The following is a 27,570-nucleotide window of genomic DNA, read 5'->3' as shown; positions in this document are numbered from 1 at the left end:
TCATGATGTCTCTCCCTCCACCACCACCTCCACTCCATAAAAAGCTCACTATTTTAAGACCTATCCCACCTCTCAGGTCCATGTAGCAATTTAATCCAAATATAGTATTTCTATATCTAGAATGATTAACATTTGGGCTCCAGAAAACTTTGTAGTCTTCAAGTTGGGATGGAGCTTCAAAACATGTAGTTGGGTCTTCTCAGACACAGAGAAGGTGAAGAATCTTACTTGATATCATCGATAAATCAATATTTATTACCAATCAATAAACATTTATTAAGTGCCTACTCTGTGCCAGGCACTATGTTAAGTGCTGAGGATACAAAAAAGAGAAGAAAGACAGTCCTTGCTCTCAAAGAGCTTACAATCTAAGAAAGTAGCTGAGTCTTGATTCAAACACAGGTCACCAGATTCCAAATCCAGGGTTTCCTACTACCCCAATGCTCTGAGATCACTTTTCATGATAGTTTCTAGTCATTTGTGAAAGCCAACAGAGAAGACAGTATCAATGCAACTACAGCTGAAAGACTACTTCTCTTAGACATTTTACATAAATTCACTCTAGGAAAATGAAAGTTTCATCTTTCCAGTTGGAGTATTTAGAACCTAGGCTATGGCCTATGAGAACCCCCAGTGCTCTCTCTGGGTAATAATTTGTTTCTTCTTTGGATAAGGTTCTCCAACAGTTCCTGGGCCTCTGGAAGCCCCTGACCTGCAGCCACACCAAGAAGCATCTCTACTTCCCTAGGAGAGAAAGAAAGTGTCATTTAGATATTCAGAGAAACAGGAAAAAGCCATCTTCCCATCCCCTTCAATTTGAAATAAAAGTGCCAGCATGCACCTCATTAGCGTAATGGAAGACTAGACAATGACCCCAGCCCTTATGAGCAGGAATCAGCATAATCTGCTGGTGCATTTCCCGCAGGTAGAAGAGGTCTCATTCAGCAGCCATGCTGCATTTGGATGTGAAACTGGCAGCACTGATGCTCTGTAGAAACTGCATTAAGCCTGAAACCATTCTCTCCAGGGATGGAAGGGGTGTAGGGTCAAGAACATGCCCTCAAGTGGTTTCAGGAAAATGTACTTCTCTTTTTGCTATGTCTTCGAAGTAAATATTCCTTTGCAAAAACTAATTGATATTTTTTTTAAAGTTAATTGATGTTAAGTGCTGACTGTAACTTGAGCGCTGATACTATTACCACAAAAACAACTGTAATAAATATTTTGGAAGACTGTATACTTCTAGTATAACTGAGCCAGGAGCCATAGCTAACAGCAAAATGGTAGCAATTTTTCATTCGCTGTGAATGCCTGCCCTAGGATTTAAAGGCATAGCCATGTGTCTGAAGGGGTTTGGTTATTAAACAGTCCTGCCCACAAGAAGGAAGGGGGAATGAGTTGTCTGAACATGCTCAAGGAGTCCATTGACTAAGCAGATGACTGATGGCTTGGGCAGTCTTGCTCCCCAATGTCTTCTGGGAATTATATGTAAAACCAGGAAGGGCACCTGGTTGTGGTAGTGGTAATATCCTGACCTAACAAACATCTCTCCTTCATGCAAGTTAGGCTGGTTTTTCCCTAAAAGGTATTGAAACCATCCTCAAGTCTTGGTTGGCTCAGGGACTAAGGACTCACATCACTTCTTCATTGCTGGAGTATAAAGCAGGATAAGCAGCTTAAGTAAGGGAGTTTCACTAAGCTCAATCAACTTGAGGTGTCCTCGATGCCTGTCCTACTATGATGATGTCAATCTCTCTTTGTTACTTTTGAATGACCTACAAGTGCCCCATTTTGTTCCACAACCAAATCTAAACTAAAAGGGGACTGGCCTGAGTCAAGCCCAGCCCAAAATAATACTCCTCCCCCATACTAAAATCTATGATCTTATGAAATATTCTTTTAAAACAGTGATCCTCAAACTTTCTAGCCTCAGGACCTCTTTACACTCAAAGATTATTGGGGACCCTCCCCCAAAGAGTTTTTATTTATGTGCATTTTATATATAATATATATACATACATATACATATATACATAGACATTACTATACTAGAAATTAAAACATATTAACATTATTATAAAAATAGTTTTGACTTTGGAAACCCCCTGAAAGGGTCTCAGGGACTCCTAGGTGTCACAGAACCATATTTTGAGAATGGCTTTAAAACATTCGAAGCCCAACTATTTTGCTATAGAGGGAGTGTTTCCCAGCCAAAATCCTTAGCACAAGGATAAAAGCCCATTCCCCACAATGGTTATGAGTGCACATATATGTTTTTTGTGACCCCCAACTAGAAAGAGACAATTAAAAAAGTCCAACATGTGAAGAGGATAAGAACAATTTGTTTCAATGGCCACGAAGGCCACTGAAGCAGGCACTGTAAAATGCTTAGAGCTTGGTCAGACATTGAAGACACCAAGGCTATCCACTGTATCCTGGGCCATCCACAGCCATCTTGACTTTTGTCCTGCCATTGGCCTTCAACAACTCAGGAACAGAGACTGAGGTTGATGACTTTGAGCAACTCTGCTTCACTTAAATCCAATTCACAAGCAAGTCAAGACTTGATGACATTGGCCCTCTTTGAAAAATGAAGGATGAATAGCAATGAAAGGTCCTCTTTAACATACAGCTACTCTAGTTAGCCACACAAGAAATAGCTAACAAAGAAAAGTTGTAAGCCACAAACCCGCTCAAAAGCCAAGATGGGGATGAATGGCACCATATATTATTTTGAGATAAGTAAGGAACACATCCCCTAAGAGATAGGGACTAAGGAGAGAGGGAAGGACAAAGGAGAATGCTTATTATCCTCTTCTTACCTAGAAAATCCCATCTGTACAAGATTATGTTGAAATGTGGTCTCTTCAGAGAAATTTCCCGCCCAATCCCAACTCCTTACGGAAAAGTTACAAATTTAGGTGAGATGTACAGGATCCTGTTCTACCCTCATCTTTGAGCTCAGGTTCACAGATTCTCACCTCCTCATTCCTCCTTTCATTAACATAAAGTTAGTTTTCAAGAATTGTAGACATTTAAGGATACACCATATATTCAGACATTCATCAGAACTTATCCCAATGGAAAAAAAAAAAGATGGGATAGGGACTGAGTTACATGTTGCCTGTGTATTACCTTACTTCCCAACAGTCATCAATAACAAGTGAGTGCAAGTTCAGAAGAAATGAAATTTCAGTTGGACAGAAAAGGACGAGTAATTTGATTACCCTTCTTCAATTGCCAGAGTTCTGTTTTTTAGCTTCCCAACTGCCAGGTTAAAGGAAGAATGAGGGTGACCCTGCTGGGAGGCTTGTCTGAAAGAGAAAGGAAACAGATAAAGGAGCTAGTAACTAGAAGAAAATAAAGAAGAAAAACCAAACCACCAAAGGAAATAGCCGGGGGAAATCTTTAAAGCAGAATTACTCAAAATATGTACCAATAAGTGATAATATCTTTACTAGAGACATCATTCACAGAAATACACAGGTTATTTTTATCAAAGCCCCAAAGTTGTACATTTTAGTCTTTTAAACTGTTAACCACATACATCCATCAATATTTTAAATGAGTTAGGGAAGGGGGGAATTTAAGAAGTAAGTTTCTTATTGTACTATGTTATAGAAATGCTTGTTTTATTCCATAAATTAAAAATAAAACAATTTTTAATCCTAAAAATTAAAAAAAGAAAGCTTCTAAATCTAGAACAAATATCAACTGAGATAGGAAAAATGTACCTAACTCCTAAAAAAAGCTGTCGATAGTACTTGCCTCCACTTTCTCACTGCCACTTATTTCTCAGCCCCTTATAATCTGGCTTCTCTCTTCACCACTACTCAACTGAAACTGCTCTCTCTCTAAGACTATTAATAATTTTTACTGATAAATCCAATTGACTTTTCTCGATCTTCAGCCTTCTTGACCCTTTGGTACAATCAGCCCCAGTTGGCTACCCTCACCCCTTGGACTCTCATTCCTCTCTACACTGTGTTACTGATTCTTTGGTCCTTTGCAGGTTCATCCTCTCTGTCCTGCCTTCTTTACAGAGCCAAAGGCTCTACTCTTGGCCCTTCTCTCTCTCTCTCTCTCTCTCTCTCTCTCTCTCTCTCTCTCTATCTCCCTCCCTCCTTCTTTACTTGGTGATCTTGGCAGTTTCAATAGGTTTACCTAGTTTACCTCCAGACTTAGAACTTTCATGACTGAAAGGGTGGTGTTATCCTTGGTGGAAATGGAGAAGTTGGGCAGAGGGGTGGGTTTGGAGGAGTACTATATACTACATACTTCTGTAGGTATTTTATGTCTCCATCAATGGAATTTAAGTTCCTTGACAGAAGGATTCTTTCTCCCTCCCTCCTCCTCCTCTCTCTCTCTCTCTCTCCCTCTCTGCCTCTCTCCCCCCCTTTTTTTGTATCTGTATCTCCAGTGCTTAGCACAGGGTCGGGCACATAGGAAGCATTTAATTAATGCTTGGTTGGTTCATTAGAAATGTCCAGTGGTCACAGGTTGTCCAATTTTAGTTTACATTAGATTAGATAAGACTAGAAATGTCCAATGATCCTAGGCTGCATCTCAGGAGAGAGGCTGGGACTAGACAGATAGATCTGGGAGTCATCTATATCAGAGGTATCAAACACAGCCCACAACAATTCAAGCATGGCCTGAATCAGATTAAAACACAACTAGAAAATATTTAACAAAATAAATAATAACGAAATAGAACATAGATAATGTTAATGTACGTGTTTTTTTTTTAAATCAATATGTGACTCATGGGGATCCAGTTACATGAAATAATGGCCCCTGTTGATGCCACTAATCTACACAGAGATGATTATTAGAACCCATGGGAGCTCAATAGGTCACCAGAAGAGAAGCTATGGAGAAAAAAGAAGGGGACCCAGAACAGAGCCTTGGGAGACACCCACAGTGGAAAGGATGATGATGCAGCTAAGGAGAGGGAGGGACCAAGGAAGTAAGTAAATGGCAGCTATTTTCAAAGGAAGGAAGCTGGCTTTAACTTTGATAATACAGCTGTCTTTTGGGTTTGCACCAAGTTTACTGCTGTGCTCATTTCCTACAGTGCAGTCACTGTGTGTTATTGTTCAGAAGACTTAAAAGCAGCTCCTGAGTTCAGGTCTTTCTGCCCTCTAGCCCCCACACCACCCTGCCTCTGGCAGAGCATTCCGTGGTACATAGATACCATTTTTGTTCTGCCACTCCCCAGTTACTGGTCATGCATCTTAATTCTAGAGTCTTTTAATGAGTAATTCATAATGCGGTTCTGACTATTTTTGTACACATAGGTATAATCTGAGGAAGCATATCTCTGAGTCAAAGACTATAAACCACATAGCCTTTCTTGCATACTTAAGAAGTATGCATACCAGAAGAGCTGGATTAATTCATAGCTCTACTATCAGTGAATTCATGTTCTGGTCCATTAGTTGTTTCCCTTTGCATTCAACCCCCCCAAAAAAACCACCTACTTGTTTGTAAAATCAGGAGATTATTATTTAAATCCCAAATCACCAGCTTCTTCAGACAGGAACATAAGTACTTTCTCCTTTGGTGAGGCAGCAAGGTAGCACAGTGGATAGAGTTCTGGGTCTGAAGTCAAGAAGACTTGAGTTCAAATCCAGTCTTGTATACTTATTAGCTCTATGACCCTGGGCAAGTCAATTAACCTCAAATTTCTTTAACTGTAAAATAAGGGAGGTTATTGTACCTACCTTCCAGGGTTGTTATGACGATCATAAAATGATATTTCTAAAGTGCCTGATACATAGTAGGTGCTTAATAGCTTCTTATTCCCTTCCTTCCTTTACAGAACCAAATGATTATAGAATTAGCACTAGATGGGACCGTAAAGGTCACTTAGTTCCACTCCCCCCATTATATATATGCCGTTTTTGCTCAAGGTGATCTTGGGCAATTACCTGAAGGACAGTCCTGTGATTCTGCGTACTCTGTGTGTGTGTGTGAGTTTGTGTGTGTGAGTGTGTGTGCGAGTGTGTGTGCATGTAAGTGAGAGTGTGCGTGTGTATGCGTATGTGAAGGGAGAAGTAATTTATTTTATTCCATAAATTTTTAAATGATTTTTTAGAAAACAGAAATAACTTGAGGGGAACCATACAAGCCCAAAGTGAGGAAGGGATGTTCCATACAAATGAGGAAATTAAAGCACAGGGTTCAAATAATGTGACCCAAGACACACAGGTAGTAAGTAATAAAAGCAAAAATTGAACCCAGATTCTCTTGTCTCCAAAGGCAGCATTCTTTCCACTGTATGATGCTGCCCTTCCATATTGCAAAGCTGCACAGAAAACCATGTAGAATCTGTGGCCATCTGGGCACATGAACTCAGTGATGTTTAAATAGAAAATTAATTCACAGAACCACAAATGTCACATTCTATAATGAACTTGTTCTTCTACCATTTTTCCCTAGGAAACACAACAGAGAATACAATAGGAAAGGAGGTGTAAACCCTATCACAAGAGTCTTCTTCAAGCTTCTAGTCAACTTCTAGCTTCCAAAGTAAAGACAGAAGAGGCCCACTTTACTTCAGGTTGCTGAAAGAAAAGATTCTGGGAAGACGTGAGAGTACCTGGCAGTCTCCGTCATGTCCCAATCCCACAACTTGCTAAGCTAGAGACTGCAGAATTTCACCGTGAGTAAGATCCAGGACCCTCTCCCTTGGTTAAGCTTAATTATCTCAATAATTCCTTTTCAATGTGTTGTCTGGTATGTATTCTCCTGTGCATACCTTCTCTTATTCCTGTTTTGCGATGTTTTGGATAAATGGGTTTCTTTGCTATTTGCTATGTGTGTTCATTTTGGTACTGATATTAGGTGGGAAAAGAGTCAAGCCTTGGCTATAGAGTTTGGAGGTCCCCTTTCCCCCTCAAAAATGACAAAGAGATTAAAGTAAGCTTGAACATGATCATATCCTCTAGACTAATATTGTTCAAGGGAGCAGGCAGATATACTTCTAGTCCTGTGTCTCCCCTCTCTATGGCCTCAGGCCCCAACTTCCTGCTGCCCTCCTATCAGGAATGAAAATCTCCCTTGGAGAAGTTTGGGACAGAAAAGAGGCTAGAAATGTCTATATCTATGATGCCTCCCTTCAAGACACACAAGAACTCACTATACTTGGTTCCCCAGCCACTGGGGGGCTCCCTACACATGGGGCTCATTCTCTCTATCCCTACAGAGGTAACCGTGCAACAGGAATTTTTCACAAGGGACAGCTCCTATCTGTTTTGACATCATCTTCATTTCCTCATATCTCTCCCCCTTTTCCCATAGAACAAGCCAACCCTCATAACAAAGATTTTTTAAATGAAAGGGGACAAAATCAGATTAATAAAACCAACAAACGAGTTAACTTTGCCTGATGGCACATCATACCCATAGACAGTTCACTTCTGCCAAGAAGGGAAGCAGCTACTTTTCTCAATTCTTCTCCAGGGCCCACAACTCCCTTCTTAAAATAGAAGTAGCCATGTTGAAATGGAGGTCCCTTTAACAGGGCAAATGAAAGTCCCATTTCTGCCTGGTTTGCTAAATGCCCCAGATGCATATAAGTGCCTTGATTCCACTTTTCTGCAAGCTAGTGTTCACCTCTCCTTTCTTAAACAGTCAAGCTCCATCAGAAAGGAGCCAGAGTGATCAACCATAATTGACTTAGCTCTTCTCAGCAATACAATGACCCAACAATTCCAAAAGACTCATGATGAAAAATGCTATCCACATTCAGAGAAAGAACTGATGAAGTATGAATAAAGATCAAAGCATACTACTTTCACTTTATTTTTTTCATAAGTTTTTTTTTCCTTTTGTTCTTTCTTCTATCACAACATGACTGATATGGAATTATGTTTTATATGATTGTACATAGACAACCTGTATAGAATTGTTTACTGCCATAGAGACAAAGGAGGGGAAGGAAAGAGGAAGGAAACTGGAAACTCAAAATTTTATTTTAAAGATGAATGTTAAAAATTTTCTTTATATGTGATTAGAAAAAATAAAATAATATTTAAAAGAAAAAGAAAAAAAGAGCCAGAGACCCTCATAGCAAACTGTGCAAAAGCAGAATGATATCATGGAAAAAGCAATGGATTTAAAGTCAGAAGAGTGGAATAATAAGATTTGGGAGTCAATCCTGTCTCTACCATTTATGAATTATGTTACTTTGGGCCAGTCTCCAATTAGAACTCCCAGGAAAATGAGCAGTCAGAACTAGATGATCTCAAAAGTCTTTTTCAGTTCTAAAATCTTATGATCCTATGGTGAAAGAAATTTTAAAATTCCAAGCCTTCAAATAAAAGAATTCACCCTGTAAACTAGAGTTTGGAAATGGGCTTCTTGATTTATTTGGAGTTTTTTTCCCTGATGATTTTTTTTTTCCAGCAAACCACTCACTAAAAATGAGAACATCTGAGTAAGATTAGAGGGCTCCCCCTTCTGAAAAGCCACAGGTGTAAACAGTTTGCTCTAAGTTGCCCAAATTCATTTCAAGATCTAGAAGAATCTGACTCCTTGAAGCTGAGGAATCTTCCATAATCATTGAACGGCGACCCTTAAAACTCAAAGTGATAGAAACATTACAGCATTTGGGACTTCGAGCATCTAGCAAATGTGGACCATTATGCAGCAGATGTCCATTCTCTGTTAAATGGGTCTGGACAGCCCTTAAGCAGTCCTTAAGTATGGCTATTTTTGTTGCGTGCCCACATACCCTAAATTCTATTTGTTCCCCACCACCTGTCTCTATGCTGGCAGTGTGCCTGGCATCTTCAAAGCTACTTTATTTCCATCCACTACCCTCCCAGAGAAGCATGAAAAGGGAGCATCCATGAGCCAGGTATGTGTCTCCAAAGTTATTCTCAGCTTTTTATATATAATGACTCTCCTAAAACAAGCTGTTGTTTTTGTTCAAGAGAACCCCAAAGACCAGGGCTAGACAGCCAAAGCAGAGAGCTGTGTAGAATCAGAATTGTGAAGACAGGTATTTGGTTTATTGGACAATATATATTTGAATCATCAAGAGGCTTCATCTGGGTTTTTCCATTAGAATGAAAATGTACAATTTACAAATAACTGTTCATGGTATTAACAGGTTCAAGTCTGCCGACCCAACAGAACCAGTGTTGCTGAGTTCTTGATTGTTCTGCTGTTTCACTAGAATCATACATGTTATAATAGCCCTGTAATGCTCCAGCCCTTACCATTCAACCCTAAGCAAGTTACTTAACATCCACTGGTCTAAATTTCCTCATCTGCAGAATAGTAACACGATATTTTCAATACTTATTTTGCAGAGCTGTTGTGAGGAAGCTGCTTAATAAATCTTAAGTGGTAGGTAGATATAAGTGTGTTAGGTTTGTTAGCTGTTGTTTGCTTTAATTATCTGAACCTGTCTAGATTTTCTCAAATACAAAGGATAACTAACTACACAGCCCTCTGCTTGCTTTATGTCGCCTATTTTGAAATGGACTTTTTATTTTTCCTCAAGAAGGATAAAAAGGGAAACCAAGACTATAAGAAAAGCAGTAGCCTAGACTCATTCAAGGATGAGGGAGGTCTTACTGCTTCCTAAAATGCCCTCAAGAGAGTTTAATGTTCTTTAAAAAATAATCCCTTGAATTCCAATGTTGTAACAAATGTAGAGTTTCTTACCTAAACCAGTGCATTGCCATCTCTTCATTCTTGACTACGCCGGCTCCTGAAGAAAAAAGCAAAACAAATTACAGAGAGGAAGACAAATTAAATAAATTGCTTGTCACTCAAATCTTCATCCTTAGTTATAGATTTGCAGCCAACTCCTAATCAAGGTGCCCTCCCCCAAACAGACTGTGCTCTAGCTGGGCACAGGGGTTTACCTTTCAGGTATCTCTGTCCTAAGATGTGCTGGGCATTGGGGTACCCCAGACGGGCATACATGTGGACCACCTGGAAATGGAAGTTGTCATGATACTGCCAGATGTAAAGCAGGAAGACCAGGGAGCCCATTACGAACAATACCTACAAAAAAAGAGAAGGAGGAAAGCAATAAAAGAATCAGATGGAGAAGGAAATGGCGAACCACTCCACTAAATCTGCCAAGAAAACCCCAGATGGGGTAACAACGAGTGGGACACAACTGAAACAACTCGACAACAGCAAGAAGAGAATCAGAAATGCTTGGATGTGAAAAATCAGATTTTATATTCTGGAGGACATAAAAAGAACACAGAATCACAGCATCTCAGAGTTGAAAAGGACCTCAGAGGCCATCTAGAACAAATCATCCCTGAGAAAGAAACCCCTTTACAAAATACGCAACTAATAATCATCTAGCCTTTACTTGAAGTCATCCAGGATAGGGGCACCCACTATCTCCTTTAGCAGCTCGTGCCACTTACAGAGAGCTGTAATTGTTAGGAAGTTTTTCTTTATATCAAACCTAAATTTGCCTTCTTACAACACCTTCCTGTTGCTGCGGATTCTGCCCATTGAGGCCAAACAAGTGGAATACTGCTTTCACATCACAGCCCTTCACATTTTTAATATATTTTTTATTTATTTCATTAAATATTGCTCAATTACAGATAAAAAGAATTTTTGACATTCTTTTTTTTTTATTTTGAGTTCCAAATCCTTTCCCTCCTTCTTCCCCCTGCTTCAGAAGGCAAGCAATTTGATATAGATTATACATGTGAAGTCATGCAAAACATATTTCCATGTTAGCCATGCTGCTAAAGAAAACAACCCCCTCCCAAAAAAGAAAAATTTAAAAGTATTCTTCAACTTGCAACTTGATCTGATCAGTTCTTTCTCTGAAGGTAGATAGCATTTTTCTATATAAGTCCTAAATTGTCTTGGATCACTGTATTGATCAGAATAGCTAAGTCATTCACATTTAATCATTGTACAATATTGTAGTTTCTGTGTACAATGTTCTTCTGGTTCTGCTCACTTCATTTTGCATCAGTTCATGTAAGTCTTTGGGGTTTTTCTGAAACCATCCTACTCATCATTTCTTATAGTACAATAGTACTCCATCACAATCATAAACCACACCTTGTTCAGCCATTCCCCAATTGATGGATATTCCCTCAATTTCCAATTCTTTGCCACCACAAAAAGAGCTGCTATAAATATTTTAGTACAAATAGGTCCTTTTCCCCTTTTTGATGTCTTTGAGATTCAAACTTAGTAATGGTATTGCTGGATCAAAGGGTATGTTCGTTTTTATAGCCATTTAGGCGTAGATTCAAATTGCTCTCCAGAATGGTTCACAACTCCACCAAGAGTGATGAGTGTCCCATAAGCTCCCCTTTTGAGAGAGTGAGTCAATGAAAAAATTGTTATTAAGGATTTTACTATGTGCAAAGTACTGTGTTAAGTCACAAGGTATGGTTGAATAAATCTCCAGAGACAAGAGTGGATAGGAAGGAAAGGCTGGTGATAACCCAATGATGCAAGTGACACCACGAGATGGTCTCTTCAGCTCACATTTCTAATTAGAGACAATACATAGTGGGGTTCCACTGCAGTGGAACAAGGCCCCGTGGTCCTTATGGGACAGCAGTAAGACAGATGGTCCTGCATTTTCATTGATAAAACCTTATCCTTTTCCTTTATAATATCCACACTGCCTGCTTTTCATGATTGTTGTGAAGATGAAATATGCTAATATACATAGAAGATTTTATTATCAGTTACAGTTCTATATAAATCATTATTATTTATGCCCATTGGCTTGCAAAATTAATAAAGTACTATATAAATGCCAGCTATTAAGGTTTCCAAGGCATTTGACTTAGTTTACCTTATCTGATCCTTGAAACAACCATGTGAAGTAGATGCTATTATTGTTCCCATTTTTCAGATGAGAAAACTGAGATTAGGTAGCTTACCTCTAGTCATGCAACTGGTGAGTAATAAAAACAGAGCTTGAACCTGTCACCCCATCATAAGCCTAGCACTAGTTTCTTTGCATCATATGACTGCCTCTCTAATGCCCTCTAATGACAAGTTGAAGAAGAAAAAAGAAAAGGCACAAATAATATTCTTTTGAGTGAACACAGTATCTTAGACCGAGAAAAAGGAGGTTTTTATAATGACTTTGTTTTCCTTAATTTTCTTTAGCCTGGAAAATTCCCCACCATCTGAGGGACCAAGAAAAACCCTCTTCTCTCTTGGTTCCACTCCTGACTACTTCAACTTTTCCACCTCCTTCCCTTGCATATGACCCCTTCCTCTTTCCTATTGGCGAGTTCCTCTCCAGAACCTTAATTCAGGAATGCGTCCAGTCCGGCCATGACTTACTTCTCTCCAAGCCCCACTCCAGACTCTCAGAACCTTTCCATCTTACTTCACCACTACAACCTACCTTGGCTTCCTTTTCTACCACCCAACCCTGCTTTTCAGCTCCCTTTTATGTGTATCTTTTCCCTCTTATATTCCCTTTATATTAAAATATAAGATCCTTGAGGGTAGGGACTGTCTTTTTGCTTGTACTTGTATTGCCATTGCCTGTCTTATAGTAAATGCTTAATAAATGTTTATTGATTGACCTACTAAGACTGACAGTCATTAAGCATTTATTAAGCACCTACTATTATTAATTGTTAATTAAACATCTATTAAATTAATGTGCCAAGCACTGTGCTAAGCACAAAGAAAGGCAACCAGTAGCCCCTGTGGTGGTGAGGGGAGCTCACAAGCTAACTGTGCATTAGTGTTTTGTCCAGCTGTAGAGCAGAGGAGTTCATTTATTCTTCGTTTTCAAGATGAGGAAGCGATCAACATTCCCAGTGTCCACCCCTTTCCCTCACACTAGGCTATTTCCATGGTATAGGCCTGTGTTACCTAAAGGAGACTATCGTAATAGTTTCCTACTTAATGTCTCTGCCTTAAGTCTCTCCCCTCTCCACTTCATCCTACCAAACTGATTCTCCTAAGCATATCTCTGACCTTATCACTCCCTTGTCCAAGAAGATCTAGTGAATTCATATTGCCTCTAGGAAAAAATATAAACTTCTCTCTGAAACTGGAAGCCCTTCACCACCTGTCAGCTGGCTACTTTTCCAGGGTTATTATACATCATTTCCCTACATGTACTCTATCTGCGGGCAGACCAAATTGGCTTCCTTGCTGTCCCTCATACAAGACACCAACCTCCACACCTTGATGGAGACTAATCCCCAAGTATGGAACACACTTTCTCCTCGTGCCAGCCTTTTAGTCCCCATTTTCAGACAAAGATTTGAACTCAGGTTCTCCTGATTCGAGGGCTGGTGCTGCCACTGCACCGGGTATGTGTCTCATCAATGGCTACCTCCTACATGAGGCCATTCCTGATCCCCCTCACCCCAGCAACTATTTATTTCCCTTACATTATCTTGTATTTACTTTGTAAAAATTTTTGTGTCATTTGTATGTGTACATATTATCCACTCTCCTCTCTCCTTCCCTCCTTCAACTCAAGTTAAGCTTCTAGAAAGGACGATGGTTTCTTTGTCTTTGTACCCCCCACAATGCCTGACACACAATAAATGCTTCATAAAAGCTCATTGATTGATTAAGCCACCCTTTTGGAGGAGGACAAGCTCCTAAAATAGATCTTGGGCAAGTAAATGGATTGATGTAGTGGTTTCCTTAAAATTCCACACTGAGAATAAACTTTTTATCAAACGTGCTTCTCGTTTTTATTTCAAACCACTCTGAAATGAAGAGGGGAGAACCTTTGGCTTTTCCTGGTTTTAGCTGGAGAAAAATCAATGCCATCTAAAATGAAGCAATGACTACAACAGAAGGGGATAGTGACAGTAAGATATTTTAAAGCTAAGGCTACAGAGTCCCAGAATAATCTTTGTTAAGTTAGGAAACCTTTGTAATACTACAGATTCTCTAGGGATGTATCTTTTTTTTTTTTGGAGGCAATCAAGGTTAAGTGACTTGCCCAGGGTCACACAGCTAGTAAGTGTCTGAGGTCAGATTTGAACTCAGGTTCTCCTGATTCGAGGGCTGGTGCTGCCACTGCACCGGGTATGTGTCTCATCGTCTTGAAATCGGGAAACATATTTTATACATCAATAACACCTTCAATAAAGAGAATAACAATAGATATTTCACCTGTGATGTCAGTGATATGAGGAATTCCCAGATGAAGAAATTCCATCCACCAGTGTGGCTCACCTATCCTGCTAATCTTATATTGCCCCCAGGATAGTGAGAGGTTAGATGATATGTCCAGGGTCACATTGAAGACTTGAAAGCAGACTTTCCTGGGTGGCTCTCTAACCACTACACATACGTGCTGTCTCTCTTCAACAATAATGAGTGTAAATTAATGGTTGTTACTATCAGGAAAAAAATGATAATGACTACCATGTTTATATGGGCTGATATGTTTGGAAAGACAATCAACCAGTCAACCTTAATGACTCAGAATGTCAAAAACTCACTGGCAACTAGAACAGCCAAATTAAAACAGCCAGAGGCTCCAAAGCATCAACTCAAGTTGTCAAAAATCAACCACTCAACATGGAACGTGTATATATTAAGCATGACCTACTTTATCTGTCTTATATCATTAGATTGTGAGCTCCTTGAGGGCAGGGACTGTCTTTTCCCTTTGTACTCCCAGCCCTTAGCACAGTGCCTGGCACATAGTGAGTGTTTAATAAATATTTATTGACTATTTATTAAATGACCTTCCTTGTGCCTAACATAATGGTGATATAAATACCAAAATGATATAGTCCTTGCCTTCAGGAAGCTTATGTTCATTTAATGAAGTAGCTAAAAAAATTGGTTCAAAACTGGAAAGAAATTTGGTTTTCCCCTCTACTTTTGGAAATGCAAACCAGATTCAAAAATCTGGCGGATGAAAACTTATTCTAAGGCTTTTTTTTTTTTGGCAAATTGATGCAAAGATATTGGGATAGGGGAGGGGAAAGGAGATTCCTTCTTTCTTCTAACGCTAGCACTGCCTTGGTACCAGTCAGCATCACCTCACACCTGCTGGTTGGTCTGCCTGCCATCTCCACTCCAGGCTATCCTTCACTCAGCTACCAAGGTGACTTTCTGAAATCTGAGGCCTGAGCCTGTCCCCAACCCCTCCTCCATAAACTCCAGTGGCTCCCTAGCACCTTCAGGATCAAATGTAAATAAATAGAATAAATACAACAAATCAAATAAATACAAACTCCTTTTTGACTTTTAAAGCCCTTCATAAACCAGCCTCTTCCTACCTTTCCAGTTTTCTTACACCTTACTCCCCACCATGTACTCTGCAATCCAGTGACACAGGATTGCCATTCCTCAAATTGGATACCAGCTAGGTAGAGAAGCAGATAGTGCTGGGTCTAGAGTCAGGGAAGACCAGAGTTCAAATCCACTCTCAAGCACTGTGTGACCCTGGACAAGTCACTAAACCTCTGTCAGCCTCGGGTTCCTAAAATATAAAGCAGTGATGATAATAGCACCACAAACCAGAGTTGTTGTAAGGATTAAATGAGATAATATTTGTAAAATGCTTAGCACAGTGCCTGGCACGTAGTAGGTACTATATAATGTTAACTATTATTATTATCAAATGAGATAATATTTATAAGGTGCTTAGCACAGTGCCTGGCACCTAGTAAGTGCTGTATAAATGTTAACAATTATTGTTATCCAATGAGATCATTATAAAGCACTACCTGGCACATAGTAGGTAAGGAATAAATACTTGTTTCCTTTCCCCTTCTCCCACTCCAGGAGTTTTCACTGGCTTTCCCCCATTCCTAGAACCCTCTCCTCCTTATTGCCGCCTCCTGCAATAAACCTTTCCCAGGCCTCCTAAATCTTTAGTGCCTTCCCTCTGAGATTACCCCCAATATATTCTGCATATATCTTGTTTGTACATAGTGGTTTGCCTGTTTTCTCCCTCTTTAAGAGCAGGGGCTGTATTTTACCTTTCTTTGTGTTATCAGCGTTTACCATAGTGCAGGGCACATAGTCTGCACTTACTAAATATTTGTTGATTCGGCTTGACTTTTTTTGCGAATATAATTTTGCTTCTCCCTTCTGTAAGACTCAAACTACTTTGCCAATCCAGAATGCTTTTGATTCAGTCTGTGTGGGTAAGTGACTAGATACTCATAGAACACACACAATTCAGGTGCAGTTAGCACTCAGTAAAATTGGTGTCTCTGCTTCTAAATAATGAGCGGCTCCCTTTCAAAACTCACACAAATAAAGGTTATTTCCTACCTCCATCCCCAATCAAACAAAAGACTTTAGTTTCTAATTGGAATTCCGGATCTTGATGGCTGTCATTAAATGTCTATTGTTCTTGTGGAACTGGGCTGGCTAGCAAGTAGGTGTAACTGCTGGTTGCCAGAGCCTCTTCTCAGAATCCCAGCTATAAACAGACTCCTGAGATATCACTACTGTCTAATTATGGCTCTAAAAACCAAGTTAAACCCCAAGCTTGCAGAAAACATAGAGCCTTCCAAGATCAAGCCAGTCTTGACAAACCAGAACAATGATGACCTGATCTGAACCACTGTCAACTACCAGAATATATCTGTCATTCATATCTATGGATGCTTCTATACAGATGATGCTGTGAATCACAACCGTGGGATGTAAGAGCTATACCTTAGAATTCACAGTTCATTTTATAGATAAGGAAACTGAAGATCAGAGAGGAAATGACTTGATGTGAAGGTCACCCAGAAAGTTAACAGTAGATCTGGGAGTCTCCTGACTTTGGTCTCCATCGCTAAATAAATTCCAGTGGCTTCCTCCAGGTAATTACCTCCAGGATCAAATATAAAATGCTCTGTTTGGCATTCAAAGCCCAAACCTAGCACCCTCCTACCTTTGCAGTCTTCTTACACTTTAGTCCCAGACAGGTACTCTTCGAATCAGTGACACTGGTCTCATGGCTGTTCCACAAACAAAACGCTCCATCCCTCCGCTCCAGGCATTTTCTCTGGCTTTCTCCCTGGAACACCCTCCTCCTCCACTCCAACTACTGACCTCTCTGGCTACCTTTATGTCCCAACTAAAATCCTGTCTTCTACAGGACCTCTCTCAATTCCGATACCTTCCCTCTGTTAATTATTTCCTACTTCTCATATATATAACTTGCTTTGTAAATATTTGTTTGTGCATTGTCTCCCCCATTAGGAGAAGAAAGTGAAACTAGTGACTTTGCATAGCTCTTTCCCTCACTTAAATCCAATTCACTTTCATGTTGTGAGAAACATGGTTTTGGCGATCACTGGACTTTCTAGGCAGGGCCAAAGTCCTGAAGAAGAACCCTGTGATAATCCCTAGGGAAGGCTGTACAGACCACAGGACTCCCAGAGGAAGACCAAGTGGTAGCCATCCCTTAATCTGTGGGGATCACAGGGCCTCCTAGGGGTCAGACCCTAAGGAGGACCCAAGTGATGGCCCCTTAGGATGGCAGTAAGATTACAAGGCTCCCGAGACAGGGCCGGAAGTCCCATGTGACATCCCCTTAAGAAGGCCATGCAGACCACAGGGTTCCCCAAGGGAATCCAGGGTGGTAGCCCTCTTAACACCGCAGTGGGGATCACAGGACACCCCCAGACAAGATCCAGGAGTAAGCCTGGCGAGCTTCCGCTGCCTGTTGCTTCCCTTCACTTGACCTTAGGAAAATCCATGTGATTTGCCCATTCACACCCAAAGAATTCAGGACTAGAGTGGGCAGAGGAAGGCATTTTATTACGCTCCCCGGGAGAGCGGGTGTAGTGCTCGCGGGAACACTCACACAGATACAGCTGCAGGAGCAGGGGTAACCATTCCCTCCACTCCTGCTAGAGTCATGGTTAGTTTACAATCTTTGTTTTTTACATAGTTTTCCTAGGTTATATAGTTTATATAAATAGGGTAATAAGGATACAGAAGCAAAAGTGAAGTTAATTAGATTTTCCTTGTCTTAGTTTAGGATTAAACTATATTCTTTTACTTCCCCTACTTTCCCTCTTTAACATATGCAAATTATGCAAATCAGTAGGCCTGGATTCTTGACCAAGACCAGACCCTAGATAAGCTTGAACTGGTTCAAGTGGGTTTGGCCTCTCTAATTCCCCAGACTGCCTTCTCAAAAAGTATGCACATCCATACAAGCCTCTGACCTCTCACCTGACTGACCTTGAGGCCTGGTCTCTGCTAAAGCTGGGGTGGGGGAGGGTGGGGAAGCACACCTTTAGTTCTGTGGAAACAAAACTCCTTCTCCCATTTCTTACAATGTCAAGGCATCACCTCCCTGATGTCATGGTCATCTTCCAGGAATGAAGGACAAACAACAACAAAAAACAGTTTCTTGAAGACAAGAACTGGGTTTTTGCTTTTTGTTGTTTGCTTGAGGGTTCTTTTGTTGGGTATTTTTTTGGGGGGGAGGGGGAGGTGTTTGGGTTTTTGCCTCTTTTTGTATCCCCAGCAATTAGCACAGTGCCTGGCTCATAGTGGTGTTTATGGATTGATACTCTAATAGAAATAGAATTCCTCCCTTTTTTGATAGAAGCTGAGTCAGGAGGAGACCATAGCAGTCTACTTGCTAATCCAGTACATGAATACGAAAGCAATTTATTTTTTTCCCTGATGGGTACCTTTTAAGCTGTGCTAGAGCATGCAATCCTTATGGGCTCTGTTTATGAGCTCAGGTGGGAGAGAAACCAAAGGACACAAGGTTTAGGTCAAGCCCTTTAGAACCTGTCTGGGTATCAGTTAGAGAAATGGTGAGTCTGTCCCCTTGGGATATGGGGCCCCGGGTCTTAGCCCTCATTCTCTATGCTCTCTAAGAGGAATCTTGGGCAGCAGAGGCAACTGTTAGGGTTTCAGACCCATTTTTCCAGGGTTTATAAGCTATGGTGTCCTGACCAGTGTTAGAGGTCAGGCATGTTAAGGGGAATCCCTGGAAGCTGAAAAAAAAAACAGTTGTCAAAAAATGGGTAAAGCCAGGTTTCTTCAGCATATACTCCCAACCAGAAATAGTTCAGGCAGGGGAAGAGATAGCAAGTGGACAGTCAGCCTCAGCTATAAGTGGCACCAGAGATTTGTCCATATAGAAGAACTTAGCCATCAGGGCTAAAATGGGATCACAGTAGTACCCTTTTTCCCTGAAACTTAGTCAAGGGGGATAGGCATGGCCAGGGCTCAATGCAAAGTCAGCCTCTCAGAGGCTGGGGTACTGGGTACATAGCTTAAAGATGACTGGCTCTGAGTTTTGGTTCTGATTGCTATTTAGTCATCCTGAGGTGGAGGGAGGTAGTGAAAGGCCTAGGCCTATTCGATCACCCCAGAGAGTTAATTACCATATGAAGCAGCCCATTCTAATGATGAACTGTGCTAATTGAAGTCAGTCAACAAGCATTTTTTAAGTGCTTAAGATGTGAGTAGCACTGAGTTAAGAGTGAAAGGTATGAATAAGGAAAAGAAGCGCTTAAGGAGTTTACATTCTAATGGAGGAGAAAAAGAAGTAAAAGGGGAGCTGAAAAGTGAAAGGGGGGATATCTGGACAATCAAGAATGGCTGTTCTGTACTATTGTCCATTAGAAATGATGAGCAGGGAGCAGCTAGGTGGCGCAGTGAGTAGAGCACCGGCCCTGGAGTCAGGAGTACCTGAGTTCAAATCCGACCTCGGACACTTGACACATGTACTAGCTGTGTGACCTTGGGCAAGTCACGTAACCCCAATTGTCCTGCCAACAAACAAAAAAAGAAATGATGAGCAAGCAGATTTCAGAAAAACCTGGAAAGACTTACATGAACTGATGCTGAGTGAAGTGAGCAGAACCAGAACATTGTACCACAGTGACAGCAACATTGTGCAATGACCAACTTTGATAGACTTAGCTTTTTTCGGCAAAACAAAAATCTAAGACAATTCCAAAAGACTCATGATGGAAAATGCTACCCATATGCAGAGAAAGAACTACGGGGTCCGAATGAAGATTAAAGTATATACTATTTTCCCTTTTTTTTTCTTTCTTGTGTGTTTTTTCCCTTTTGTTCTGGTTCTTCCTTCACAACATGACTAATGTGGAAATAACTTTAATACAATTTTACATGTATAGCCTATATCAGATTGCTTGCCATCTTGAGGAGGGGAGGGATGGAAGGAGGAAAAAAAAATAGGAACTCAAAATCTTATAAAAGTGAATGTTGGAAACTATCTTTACATGTAATTGGAAAAAATAAAATACTATTAAGTGGGGGGAGGGAGGAGAGAGGAAGAATGGCTGTTTCGAGGTCTTTTCCAGAATGGAGTTTCTGAGAAGAGCTCACCAACGGGAAACGGGGCCCTCATGAATAGAGCCAGGAGGTAGTTAAGGCATAGAGGCTAAATCTGGTGATACAATGGAAAGAGTTCATCCCTTTCTTACTTTCTCCTCAACTTTATCCCTACTTCTTCTTGTCCTCCTCCACCCCACTGGTGGCTCAGTGGATGGAGGGCCAAGCATGAGTCAGAAAGACTCATCTTTCAGACAATTACTAGTTTTATGACCCTGGGCAAGTCACTTAACCCTGTTTGCTTCAATTTCCCCATCTGTCAAACGAGCTGGAGAAGAAAATGTCAAACCACTCCAGGATCTTTGCTAAGAAAACCCTAAATGTGGTCGCAAAGAGTCGGACAGGACTGAACAAAAAACAAGCAAAAACAAAAACAAAAAAAACCCACTGTCCTCCTAGGAAATCTCTACCCTAAGTCTTGTCTCCTCATTGGTGATTCCCTCCTCAGAACCCCATTTTAGGAAGGACTCCAGAAAGCTTCATCTCACTTTTGACTGTCTCCAGGCTTAATTTTTTCCACTAAACATTCAAGTCAATAATAAAGCTTTCTCCTCAGACCTCACATAACATGTTTGTGTTTGGTGAGATTTCATCTTATTTTTCTTGGGGTGCTAACCCCCATACTACCTCCCTGCTATCTCTTCTCCAAGGTATTGATAGAGTAGCCTGCCTAAGTGGAGTTCTGGTAAATGTTTAATAACTGATTCTCCAAAGGAATTTTTAAAAAAGACTATACCCAGTATTATTAATACTTTCTCTATCACTCGAATAATTATAATAATAATAGCTAAAATTTACATAGTACTTACTAGGTCCTGGACACTATACTAAGCACTTATTTCATTTGATCCTCACAACAACCTTGGGAGATAGGTACCATTATTATCTTCATTTTACAGTTCAGGAAACTGAGGCAGACAGAGGTTAAGGGACCTGCCTAGGGTCACACAGCTAGTAAGTGTCTGTGACCAGATTTGAACTCAGGTCTTCCTGACTCCCTGTGGTACTCTATCCACTGGTCTACCCAGCTGCCCAGTCTAGACAATTAAGAAAACAACCAATTAAGCCCTGATTTGTAGCATTTACTGATTTCTAAAGGGTAAATGCTCACACGGAAAATTTAATTATTGGCTCTTAATAACCACTAGAGCTGGGTCCAACATACCCTGCTCCCCTTCTTTCCAACTACCCTCTTGTGTTGGCTTCCCCTTTTAGAATGTAAGTGCTTTAGGGGCAAAGATTACCTTGCTTGCTTTTATCTGCATCCTTTGTGTGCCTGGCACACAAAAAGTGCTCAATAAATGCTCTATCCTCCTATTTACTATGGAGTCAGAATCTCACTCTCACCAACTGCTGCTTTCTACCTCTGTGATCTGTAATAAGTCTCTTCATGACCCTGAGTTTTGGTTTCCTCATCTGTAAAACAAGAATCCTGAAACATAGAGCCTCTAAGGTCCTGTCCAGATTCTAGATCTATTAAGTATGAAATTTCTTTCTGATATTAACCCCAAATCCGTCTCCTTATAACTCCTACCCATTGGCCCTAATTCTGCCTCCTGTACCAAATGCATAAACGAAACATCATCTGTTTTTAAATATTTGAAGACAGTTTTATTTCTCCCCTTGTCTGCCTCTTCTCTGGGTTAAACGACCTCAATGCCATCAATAATTCCTCACTTTGCATAATTTCTCAATTCTTTTACTATTTTGGATGGACCCCTGCTTATCAGCGTACTTTCCTAGTGGGGATGCTTTCCTGGTAAATTCGAAAATGTTAGCAATTGCCAAGATTATAGCGATGCTGCTTAAACACTCTTGGACCACAAGTGATCTATTATAGCTGAATTATGACTGATAAGGGCTCCGTTGCAGACAAGTTACTCATACACCTTTATCAGTACTTTGCACAGACTGGAAGGTGGGGACCTATCAGCTCAATCTGCTTTTATCCATGTTTTTTCACTTGACTGGACCATTTACTCAAAGTACAAATGAAGCCTTAAATGTGACAATGAAAACAATGAGTCAGGACAATTGCCTTTTACAGAGAAACTTAACCCATAGGAGTCAGCCTTTAAAGTGAAAATACAAGTAGTTTCATTTATTTGTTTTCAACCACAGTTAGCAGAAAGATAATGAGTTCATGGAATATTGCCCATTAAGGAAGAACAGTTTCCTCTGAGTTAGTAATCATTCAAAATCAGTAGTGTCCCAAATACAATCTTGATGCTTCTTTGGTCAAGGTATGGAGAAAGGGAAACTCTGTGTGACCCATGCTAGCTAGGTAGTTCTCAACCATTCAGATGCTTCAGGATTGAATTAAAGGTTACCAGATAATCATCTTGCACCTAAAAGGCATAGCTCAGTCTTAATTAGTTATGTTCTCTCGTTCTTTTGTTTGTTTTTTTTTTTTGGGGGGGGGGCACACACTTTCAAGTTCATTGATGTCTTTTGTTTTCACATTGTATCTATTTACAGATCACTCCCACATTGTGGGCCTCTAGTACCAAAGTTATTACAGTTAAATAAACAACAGTTAAATAAAACCCAGGGACCTCATCTGAAAGTGTATGCAGCATTTGACATCTGTGGCATACACACACACACCCCAAAATCTCTATATTTTTTAATGAACAGAAATCTATTTTCTCTCCTTTTTTACCCTCACCTCATTGTGGAAAATAAAGAAAAGAAAAAGAAAACAAATTTCTTATAACAAATATGCATGCTCAAGGAAAGTAAATTCTCCCAATGGAACTACATACATATACATACATATACATCGATATTGTTCGGTTGTGTCCAACTCTTCATGACCCCATTTGGGGTTTTCTTGGCAAAGATATTGGAGTAGTTTGCTATTTTCTTCTCCAGCTCATTTTACAGATAAAGAAACTGAGGCAAACAGGGTTAAGTGACTTGCCTAGGGTCACATAGCTAGTAAGTTGAGGCTAGATTTGAACTCAGGTCTTCCTGACTCCAGGCCCAGGGTTCTGTCCACTAAATGACCTAACTGATATATATGTGTATATGTATATACATATGTATATATTCTATACATCAATTCATTATTTTCAGGCCTTGAGAACTCTAGGGAAAAGGATAACTATCTTCATTTTTTCTGAGATTTCAAGTAACCCAGAAAAGCAAATCTCACGTTCCCAAGCTTTACTCTAAGAATATCATAGAATCATAATTTGTGTCTAAAGTAAAGAGGGTCTTCTTAGATGTTCTCTGGTCCTAGAAGTGGTAAGCAAAACTAGGATTAGAACCCAGGTCCTCTGACTCCAAATTCAATATTCTTTAAATCAAATCAAGCTTAAAAAAAAGTTTTAAGTGCCCACTATGTGTCCCGTATCTATATAAAATGAGGGTTGGACTAGATATCTCTAAGTTTTCTTCTATCTCTAAAATTGCACATGTGTATATGTGAGAGACAAAGAAGTTAGGAATTTAAATGGTGTCATCAGGAAATGTAAATGTCATCATCAAATATAAATTATATAATTGATATCATTAAAGAATCTGAATCTGAATTTCCCTCTACATGAAATGATTTATTCCTTTCCATCTTTTGATTAATAACACTTCCTTCATTTTGCCCTCAAAAATTAATTCAAGAAGAAATTACTTGGTGTTCTCTATTTGTCTATTTTGGGTGCAGCTAGATGGTGGAGCAGATAGAGCACTAGGCTTAGCATCAGGAAGATTCTCCTCCTCCTTGCGAGTTCAAATCCAGCCTCAGACACTTAACAGCTGTGTAACCCTGGTGAGTCACTTAGCCCTGTCTGCCTCAGCTTCCTCATCTGTAAGATGAGCTGAAGAAAGAAATGGGAAACCAGTCCGATATCTTTTCCAAGGAAATCTCAAATGGAATCAGGAAGAGTTGGACACAACTGAAAACAACTCCACAACATTAATCCATTCAAGTGACCCACCCTATAAAGACCTTTGGTTAGTTGTTTGTTTTTAATCAGACCTGTGCTTTCAATGATATAGGTAATTCCCAGTGAGAAAATTCCCTTTACTAATGCAGATCAGTATCTGCTTCTCTACAATTTAGTCTTATGAGAGTTGCCCAGGCCACTGAATGGTTAAGTGACTTCCCAGGGTCTCACAGCATTTGATGTCAGGGTCTGGACTTGAACCCAGATAGTCCAAACCCTGAGGTTGGCTTTTTGTTCACTGTACCCCATTACCTCAGCAGTTCAAATCTGAGCAAACTTGGACAATTTCTAAACAGCCTTCTGCAAGAAGCCTTTCCTAATTCCCCACCCCCAAATACTAGTGCAACCACTCCCAAAACTACTGACCAACGGATAAAAAGGTCAAGCCAGAGAAAGAGCTGCTATAAGGCAGGTAGGTTGTGCAGTAGATAGATTGCTGTGCCTGCAGTCAGGAAGACTCATCTTTCTGAGTTTGAATCTTGCTTCAGAAACTTACTAGCTGAGTGACCCTGGTTAAGTCACTTAACCCTGTTTGCCTCAGTTTCCTCATCTGTAAAATGAGCTGGAGAAAGACATAGCAAAACATTCCAGTATCTCTGCCCGGGAAACCCCAAATGGGGACATGAAGAGTTAGATATGACTGAACAACAATAACAACGAGAAAGAGCAATAACCCTCAGAGGAACAGGTATATGTCATGTACCGACTCTGAAAGCAGGATTTTAATATCCTGTTCATTAAATGAATATTTAATGAGTGGCTATCATGGACAAAGGCACTGTATGTCCTTCGTATATTCTTCATCTATACAGATATGCATGTTGTCTTCCCCCTTTGGAATACAGCCACATCTCATTTTATTGTGCTTCATTTTAATGCATTTCCCAGATATTGCATTTTTTACGATTTGAAGGTTTGTGGCATCCCTGAGTCTAGCAAGTCTGGTGGCACCATTTTTCCAACAGTTTGTGCTCACATCGTGTCTCTGTGGCACATTTTGGTAATTCTTGCAATATTTCAAACTTTTTCATTACAATTATATCTGTTACAGTGACCTGTGATCAGTGATCTATGCTGTTCCTATAGTAATTATTTGGGGGAACCAGGAACCAGAGACACAACAATATTGAAATTAGGACAATTAATAACCCTACAATGGCCTCTAAGTGTTCAAGTGAAAGAAAGAGTCAATCTATCAGGCAAACTTCATTTTATGTCTTGTCTTATTTTAAGAAATTGTCACTGCCACCCCAGCCTTTAGCAACCACCACACTGATCAGTCAGCAGCCATCAACATTGAGGCAAGACTCACCACCAGCAAAAAGATTAAAACTCACTGAAGGATCAGAAGATGATTAGCTTTTTTTTAATTAATGTATGTACATCATTTTTTAGACATGATGCTGTTGTACACCTAATAGACTACAGTACAGCATAAACATAACTTTTATATTCAGGGAAGCCAAAACATCTGTGACTTGCTTTATTGCAATATTTGCTTTACTGTGGTGGCCTGGAACTGAACCCCGTGATACCTCCAATGTATACCTGTATAACATCTTTGAGGCAAATCACTTTTGCCTTTGAATCTTCAGCTTTATCACAATACCTAGATGGTAGGTGCTTATTAATCGATTGATCATTTTCCTTTACTCACATACAACTCTTCTGATACCTCAGGGATCTGTAATTCTGTCATTTCACTGTTGGACCCTCCCTCTGAGAACAAAAATTATAACCACTCCACAGCTCAGGAAATCATCTTTGAGATTCATCGTGTGGGGTGGGGGGAAATTATCATTATCACCCTAGTGATGAGCCAGCTATTCTCCAAACCTAACTAAGGTGATCTTCAAAAAGGAACACACTGTCCGTCAGTGTACTTGGAGCTTCTCCATCTGGGTAAAACCCACTGGATTATGTGCCTCGCAGGCATAGCCAGTATACATAGGCCTATATGTTATGAACCTCGAATACCAAATATAATATAATGCAAGATGTATTTTCACTAAGTATGATGTCTGTGCTGGAGTTTAACAGCTGAGTTTTGAACACCTCAGGAAGGCTCTGACTACCTAAGTTTCATGCAACCAGCCAAAACGTGGCTTATTTCATCAAAACGGTTTATGTTGGTGCAGACAGAAGAAATGCAATTATTTGACTTATTTGTATCTACTATTTTTTCTGAACCATCAAACCAGTTTGTATGTGTGAACAAAAACCTTAGAAAAGTTGATATTTTGAATACTACATTTTAATGATGATAATAATAAAAATTAGCTTTCATTTACTGTTTTTGCAAAATGTTTCACAAACATCATCTCATTTTATCTTCACAACTCTGGGAGGTGGGTGCTATTATCATTCCCATTTTACAGATGAGCAAATTGGGAAGGAGAGGGAGGGTAAATTGGTAAGTGAGTCCGAGCTGAGATTTGAAGTCAGGTCTTCCTAAATCCACGGCAAAACGCTCTATCTATTGTCAAACCTGGCTGACTGTAAAAATCTAGAATGCTTTCTCCATGCTATGCAGCAACTCTTGCTGCATCTTATTCTATATTCTGGAGCATTATGAGAACATGATGCAGTATACACATTTTTGTCAGTCAACAATGAGCCGGGCATTGTGCTAAGCACTGGAAAGGCCAGCTCTACCACTAAGAAGACCCGTAGTCTTTGTTGAAAACTAAAAATAAATAACTTAAAAAAAAAAGAACCAGATCTAACAATTCTGAAAATAAAAAATAAAGTAAAATGTTATTTTTATTATTAAATATATTATTATATTTTTAATTTAATATTATTAAATATTTTAAAAATAATTAATTTAATAATAATTTTAAAATATTAAAATAAAAAACCATAGTCTTACCCTCAAAAATCATACATTCTAACAAGGAAGACAATATATAAATAATACACAATAAAGATGATTCACAGTTAGACCCCTACCTCTCTGAGGTTCTCAGTCTGCTGAGAATTATAGGCCTATAGAGTACTGGGCCACAAGTCAGGAAGGCCTGAGTTCAAATCCAGCCTCAGACCCTTATCTGTATGATCTTGGGCATCACTTAGCCACTATTGCCTCAGTTTCTTCAACTGTAAAATAAAGATAATGATAGCACCTACCTATCAGGGTATACTGTAATGATATGCTTATAATCCTATATAGTTGTATATATAATTGTAAACTTACCTCGCATTTACTCCTTGGGACAGGAGCCTGTTTCTTGGTCTCCTGTGATATCCATGCTCTGAAGGATTCACTGTTCCTTGCCTGGGACCTTCCTTTTCGTTTCTGAAGTAGGGAGGGCGCCAT

At 39.9% G+C, this 27,570-nt stretch overlaps 1 protein-coding gene across 1 annotated transcript; it reads right to left on the bottom strand.

Annotated features, from left to right (window-relative positions):
* Positions 1-611: 611 nt before the first annotated feature.
* On the bottom strand, positions 612-27,570 carry LOC118854628 (secretory immunoglobulin A-binding protein EsiB-like). The gene is made up of 5 exons (XM_036764954.1): positions 27,448-27,570; positions 9,885-10,026; positions 9,682-9,727; positions 3,228-3,314; positions 612-744 (listed from the first exon to the last, which is right to left on the bottom strand). Exons 1-5 carry the CDS (start codon positions 27,568-27,570, stop codon positions 612-614), a joined length of 531 nt encoding a protein of 176 aa, XP_036620849.1.

Source organism: Trichosurus vulpecula, chromosome 6 (genome assembly GCF_011100635.1).
Source record: "Trichosurus vulpecula isolate mTriVul1 chromosome 6, mTriVul1.pri, whole genome shotgun sequence".
Classification (NCBI taxonomy): domain Eukaryota; kingdom Metazoa; phylum Chordata; class Mammalia; order Diprotodontia; family Phalangeridae; genus Trichosurus; species Trichosurus vulpecula.
The sequence above is the reverse complement of the archived record's forward strand: the minus strand, read 5'-3'. Positions and strand labels throughout refer to the sequence as shown.